The sequence below is a fragment of the Heteronotia binoei genome, chromosome 2 (assembly GCF_032191835.1).
Source record: "Heteronotia binoei isolate CCM8104 ecotype False Entrance Well chromosome 2, APGP_CSIRO_Hbin_v1, whole genome shotgun sequence".
In the NCBI taxonomy this organism is placed as follows: domain Eukaryota; kingdom Metazoa; phylum Chordata; class Lepidosauria; order Squamata; family Gekkonidae; genus Heteronotia; species Heteronotia binoei.
Window position 1 is genome coordinate 202,278,285 of NC_083224.1, and position 6,604 is coordinate 202,284,888.

The following is a 6,604-nucleotide window of genomic DNA, read 5'->3' on the forward strand; positions in this document are numbered from 1 at the left end:
CGTTTTGAAACTTGGGGGATATTTTAAGGAGAGGCACTAGATACTGTGCCTCTCCTTAAAAAACAGCCCCCCCTGAGCCCCAGATATCCACAATCAATTCTCCATGATTTTCTATGGGAATAAATCTCCATAGGTAATAACAGAGTTCCCAGCAGCCATTTCCCTCCCCTCCCCCATTTTCTGACGACCCTGAAGCGGGGGGAGGTCCTCCAAACCGGGGGATCCCCTGCCCCCACCTGGGGATTGGCAACCCTAAGCCAGGATGACCCTTGGTCTTCAAGGACTCAGACTTTGGTCTGTTGCTGCTTCAGACCAACACAGCTTAGAGTGGGGTATTTGAAACGAGGTGTGTCAAAGTGATCACCTGGACTTCGTTTTTGTTTTTCAAATATGATATTTTTGGAGGGCCGGGAGGAAGGAATGCGCTTTGGGAAGACCTTGGAAAGGTCGTCGTCCTCTCTGCCTTGTGGGAGGTGCGTCGTTTTCTTTCACACAACTTTACACAAACCGTGTTAGGCTTTAGGGTTTGTAGACTCTTTCGGGCTCAAGTGCCGTGTTCTACTGGAGAAAGTTTTCCTTCCAGACGTTTCGTTCTCAGCTGCGGAGAACATCCTCAGTGGCGCTGCAGCCGGAGCAGGCGCTCAGACCTTCTTGGCTGCTGTGCACTGAGTGGGGCCGGGGCTGCTGGAGAGCTGCTATTTCCAGGCTGGAGGGGGTGTGGTGAAAGGCTTGTTATTTCTGGGGCGGGGGTCCCTGCACTGCTTCCAGCGGCCATGACACAACAAGGGCACGAGCGCGACGTCTCCACCGCCCCCTCCTCTCCAAGATGGCGGCCGCCCCCTTTGTTCGCTGCGGCAAAGGCTCGCCGCATTGCCGTCAAGGGCGCGAAAGTAGGCCACCGCAGCAGCGCGCGCCAGGGCGTGAGGACTGCGGCAGGGCGAGAGGGGGCGGGGCGAAGAGAGGCGCCCACCAATCAGCTCTCTCGAGCAAGGGGCAGCCGCCCGTTACCCTAAGCAACCGTATTGTATTACCCGTATGTCACCCAATCCCTTCGTTCTTCAGCATGCCCCGTGACGAGGGAAAAGGAGGAGGAGGCTGGCCCTCCGTTGAAGCGCCTTTCCCTCACGCCACTTTCCTCATGCATATTAATCAGGTCCCGACCAATGGAAGAGGTTCGTGGGGGATTACCTCATGCTTGCAGGAGGTGGGGCCAGTATTTACAAAGAGTACGATCATAAGAGAGGGGCGGAGCTTATGAGGGGGTATAAAAGCGCTGGCGCAGTGAAGCTGTTGCGTAGTTCGTGCTGGGAGTTTGAGGGCTGTGGTTGTGCGCTGCGACTCCTAAACCGGTAAGCCGGGGGCGAGGCTGGGAGGGTCGTGCGAGGAGGCTGCAGTGGGGAGTGAAGAAAGAAGCATTTTTTTTTAAATTGGAGGGTGATGATCGTTTGATGTAAATCAAGTAGTATGTAAATGTGTGGAGGTGCGAGAAACTGCGGCGCCTTCTGTTTTTGTGTTGATGTGAAATGCTCCTTAAGGTAAACTGAGGGATGGGGAGAAGGCTGCCGCCCGGCGACCCAGCTCTTTAAACAAAATGGCTTCCTGTCGCTCGTTCAGTTGAAGCCTTAAAATGGCGGCGGGAGAAGAAAGCGGGTTGATCGCGCATGCGCTCTGGGGAGTTGTGACTTCGCATTGGGCGCCCTCTACAGGGAAGATGGTGGACGAGTGGAGCGCGCATGCGTGCAGAAGGTGCTTTATTCCCGTTGCTCGGGGTGGGGAAGGGAATATTCGGGTGTTGATTATACGAAAATTATCTCTTGGAAGATGTTTTGACTGATTTGCTGATAGAATTAGTTCCTGTGCTTTTTGGCTGCACGTTATAAGACTTAAGAAAATACAATATTTTGCATTTTTGAAACAAGTTTCCGCTTCTTAAAAACAGCCAAGACACTAAGGCACATTTTAGAGAGGGGATCGAATTGGAAAATGGAATTCGAAAATATTGAGCCTTGCTAGTGTTTTCTTTGGGAAAATATAAAATAAAGGGGCAAACACTTCAAAATGGATTTGACACTGCCTCTGTCGAATCTTAGATTGATTTATTGTGTGAGATTCTCTTTTGGGGTTTTCCTGAAAGTGGATGGATAAAACAACGTGCACAAATGCATCTGTGTTAAGCTCTTTAAAAGACTAAGCCCTTAATCCTTCCAGATCCATTACCTCATTATGTAGGGATCTTGTGCTTTTGACAATGAAGTGGAGACATTTTGATGGTTTCTACCTGTCAAACAGGGATGAAAATATTGCACTTTTGCATCGGTTGAAATAAAATTTATGCTGTGAGGTTCATTCCCCCCCCCCCTTAAGTTGTTTTTGGTGACTACTGAATTTTGTGCTTTTGCTTACAGGAAAAAATGGCTTCAGATGAGGGAAAACTCTTCGTTGGTGGCCTCAGTTTCGACACCAATGAACAGTCATTGGAGCAGGTCTTCTCCAAATATGGACAGATATCAGAAGGTAAAAAAAAAGTGGTTAAGTTTAATTTGTTTTCGGGGTTCCTGAAAGCTAAAAACAGGCTTCAAGTAACACCATGATTGTTATCTTCATCTCAAGCAGAAGTTCTTGAGAGCGCAGTGTTCTATTTCTCTCTGTTGTAAAAAGAAGCATTAAAAAGCTTTTATTCTCTCGTTCCAGTTGTTGTTGTAAAAGACAGAGAAACCCAGAGATCTAGAGGTTTTGGATTTGTCACTTTTGAGAACATTGATGATGCAAAAGATGCGATGATGGCCATGAATGGAAAGGTAAGGCACACAATATTGTAGGGGTCTTTACAGATGACAAGAGTTAGGCTTGGACAGCTGAAAGGAACCGTTCTTGTTAAATTATTATATTTAAGTGCAAAGCAGCTTTTTCCCCATCTAGAGACCCTGCACTTCTGGGGCTTTGTCTTACTAGTAGCTATAAGTACCAAAAAAAGTTTGGTTAAACTTTTGATGCATAAGGATGTTGCAGTTGCTTGTGTGTTCTTGGTTCTTAAGCAACAGTATTAATACTGCTATTGATGCTTTTTCAGTCTGTTGATGGCCGCCAGATCAGAGTAGATCAAGCAGGCAAATCATCAGAGAACAGATCCCGTGGCTACAGAGGGGGCTCAGCTGGTGGCAGAGGCTTTTTCCGTGGCGGCAGAGGTCGGGGCCGTGGCTTCTCCAGAGGTGAGTGGGTTTTCCTGAGGAATCTGTTTGTTGTTCTGATGGCAAACGAGCTGGCAACATTTTACCTTTTCATTGATTGTGTCCCCTTCCAGGTGCCGGTGGAGACAGAGGCTATGGGGGCAGCAGATTTGAATCCAGAAGTGGAGGATACAGTGGGTCCAGAGACTATTATGGTAGCAGGTGAGTGAATCTTAGTTTATGTTGGAAAGGTTGAAAAGGAATTGTCGCAGTTGCTTGTTGTAGTTGTGAATCCACTTTTTAGTTGAAATGGCTTTGTTTTTGTGTATTCTGCAGCCGGAGTCAAGGCAGCTATGGTGACAGGCCTTCAGGAGGGTCCTACAGAGACAGCTACGACAGTTATGGTAAGTCATAGATCACAAGGAGATGGAGGATACACTGTCATGGGATTGGTTGGAGCCTCTTACTCACCTTGCAGTGGTAACTTGGAAAATACTGTAAAGCTCATTTGCTGGAAAAAAATTGCCTATGAAGTGCTCCTTTTTTGGCAGGCCTTCAGGCATTTTTGTTGCCAAAAAGTAAAACGCACTCGTAATGCATGTGTAGCGTTAGTTGGACCCAAAAGGCAATTCAAGTCAATATATTGCTAGCATTTCTGAAGCTGGAAATTGTACCTGGAATCATCCCCAAAAAATCCAGAAGCAAAAGGGGTGGGGTCAAAAAATACAGCAAGCTAGCTTTTTAGGAAGTGAGTAGGGGAGAGAAAAATGCTGGAACTTTTCTGTGCTTCAGTGCCTTTACAATTGTGCCTGCTTCTTGTCCTCAGCTACACACAACGAGTAAAAAACCTTCCTGACTCAAGATCGTCCTTCCAATGGCTGTATTTATAAAGATTTTTGGAGCTTCGCTGAAAACGTTCTTATGTAGTCCATCTCCTTTGTATTCTCACTTTTGTAGTAAAACTCAGTTCTGACCTTGTCAAAAACACAGCCTGACAGCTTCTAATATGTGATGGTCCATTGAGACTTAAAGAAAGCTCTGGGTTTTTTCTCAAGTGTTTTAACTTTTTTTTAAAGCACTTAAGATTTTAGTTCTTTATGAGCCAAGGTGTTGAGTTTTTTTATTAAAAAAAAAGACTTGGAAGGTTTTGGGGCCCCATTTCTGTTCTGAGTGAGGAGGGACCTTAATTCTTCGGTAGAAGCTGACCAAGCTGTGATCAATTTTTGTTTTTAGTACATCGTTTTGTAACATTCCTTTAGTGTAGCAAGGTAGGTATTGCATCCTGGGTATGAATTTAAAAGCAAAACCACCTTGATACATCTAAAGAGATATTGCTTGTATGTTCAACCTGCATTAAAAATTTTACTTGTATGCCATAAAACCCAGAGATCTGCAAATCTTACTTCACAAGAGGTTCATGGAAAAAAATTGTTTGTTTATATTGTCCTTTTTTTACTGAAGAAAGTATGCCTAATTCCATTGATGTTGTAATTTTGAAGTGGTAAAAGGATTTCTTGTACAGTTTTCCTTTGGCTTCACGAAGCCTATTAAAAGTCCATCTGAAACAAAATCTGCTCTTGAAATCTTACATCTTGCTGCACAACACAACTCTGGATGATCATTAGAAAGCGTACAGTTATAGTTTAAAGGACAAGCAGCACAGTGAGTAACTTGCATTAGGAAGAGCTAGCTAGACCAGCGTCAATGACACCTAGTAGACCACTAGCGAAACCTTTAAAGCCAGTTCTAACATAGTTTCTAAGATGTAGCTTAGAAACTGGTCACCTTTTTGGTTGGTAGAAACAAGTCTCAAAGGAAGGTAGTAAACGTCACTGCCCTTAATGGGTCCAGTTAGTTTTGGCTGGAATTAATCCAACCTTTGAAATTAACATTGGAGATGTCACTACTGTCGTTAGTAAGGTGCTTTGTAACTGTTTAGATTAAAGAGCTCGAGGTAGCGCTAACTCCATAGTAGCATTGAGCAAGAGCCAGCTGACAGTTTGCTAAGCTGAAAGCCAGCCAGATGTGAGTTTAGAATCTGAGAAAGTCTCTCGTTACCTGGGTCAGCTGCTGATAGGGTGACCGTGTTCCAAGGCAGATAACTGTGACCTAATTTAGCTAGCTTTGTCATTGCCTTCTAAGTTCTAAGAATTCTCTGCTAGCGTATGGAAAACTGCAGTGCCTTGGCGAAAAAGAAGTGTTGTGCCTCCAACAGAGAGAACCTCTGAGACCGAAAGCTGCTCTCTTGGCTAGTTCATATTGGGGATAGTCCTGTAATTCGAGGTAACTCTTTTGCTCATGTCCGCATCCTTCCTCCTGTTGAGAGCTCATTTTTTTTTTGAAAAGTCTGAATGTTAACCCATGTGAAGTAGATTATCTCTGCCAATTCTGGTCAGCTAAAAACACCTTTTAAAACTTTTTTCCTGTTACTAGAGTCTTTGGCTTGTGGCACAAATTTGACGGGTCAGAAGGGGGTGTGTACAGCCATCTTAAGATGGGAAATGAATAATCCCCCATTGCGATTACATTTATCTCTGGAGACACTACTACCTTAAGACTTCATTGAAGTCATATTAACTGGAATGTTGCTTGCTATTAACTTTATCCCATAGGCCCACACTGTTCACAAGCGAACCATAGTGTGGGTTCCAGTGCCATTGGCCTACTTGAGAGGCACTCTATTCAGTCTCGGAATAGCTAGCCCACACAGGGCTTTTGAGATGCAGTTGGGTTCCATAGATGGCTTGTGGAAGCCCTTTGTTAGAAGACTGGTGGTTCTGTGTAGGGGAGGGGGAAGTAGAAAGCACAACTTCTCAGTGATGGACATGGCTTTTTGTAACATCTGTTTGTCTTGGCAGGTTGAAGAGGAAAAAGAATAATTGAGAGAACTGATTTCAACCAAGCCTAATGAGAATCTGCCTTTGGGACCATAGTGGACTTTCAGCTTTGCAAGCAGGTACTCTGCTTCTCAAGAGAACCAGTTGTGATGTAGCCACCAAGCTAGAATGATGCTTGCTGGGTGGCCTTGGTCAGCCCACCCTAGCAGGGGAAGTTGTGTGCGTTGTCTAGACGAGAAGGGCAGGATAAACTGTTCTAGATCGAGCTTTTCAGACACAGAAATGTTTGAGTAAATAGCTTTGACTGTTAAAACTGTCCTGAAGCTGCCTGTTTAAGACTTCACTTTTGTTAGTTCTAATTCTTGGTTCTTTTCTTCAGCCCTGAGCTGCTTGCAAGAAGATGGAGGAGGATGGCTCCCCATAACAGCGTTGGAGAAGAGTCCAGAGGATTGTGTATTTTGGATTCACTGGTCAAGTGGAAAAGTGCCAAGTTAATAAATAAACATGGGGCTAAAACATAGTTGACTCTGTGCCTATACACTTCTGGTAGCAGAATCCATGGTAGGGCATATTAAACTGCTGAAGATTCTTCCAATGCTT

The 6,604-nt window shown here is 44.9% G+C and overlaps 1 protein-coding gene across 1 annotated transcript; it reads left to right on the top strand.

Moving 5' to 3' along the window:
• Positions 1-1,401: 1,401 nt before the first annotated feature.
• CIRBP (cold inducible RNA binding protein) lies at positions 1,402-4,737 on the top strand. Its single transcript, XM_060232857.1, has 6 exons — positions 1,402-2,514; positions 2,692-2,798; positions 3,071-3,209; positions 3,302-3,389; positions 3,504-3,571; positions 3,994-4,737. The coding sequence occupies exons 1-6, from the start codon at positions 2,412-2,414 to the stop codon at positions 4,008-4,010; spliced, it is 522 nt and encodes a 173-aa protein (XP_060088840.1). The 5' UTR covers positions 1,402-2,411; the 3' UTR covers positions 4,011-4,737.
• Positions 4,738-6,604: the final 1,867 nt, after the last annotated feature.

Bases quoted from the DNA above. Each gene is read 5' to 3' on its own strand.
- CIRBP (XM_060232857.1), top strand. From the start codon at position 2,412: ATGGCTTCAGATGAGGGAAAACTCTTCGTTGGTGGCCTCAGTTTCGAC. The intron at 2,515-2,691 runs GTAAAAAAAAAG...CTCTCGTTCCAG, and splicing joins ATATGGACAGATATCAGAAG to TTGTTGTTGTAAAAGACAGA. The intron at 3,210-3,301 runs GTGAGTGGGTTT...GTCCCCTTCCAG, and splicing joins GGGCCGTGGCTTCTCCAGAG to GTGCCGGTGGAGACAGAGGC.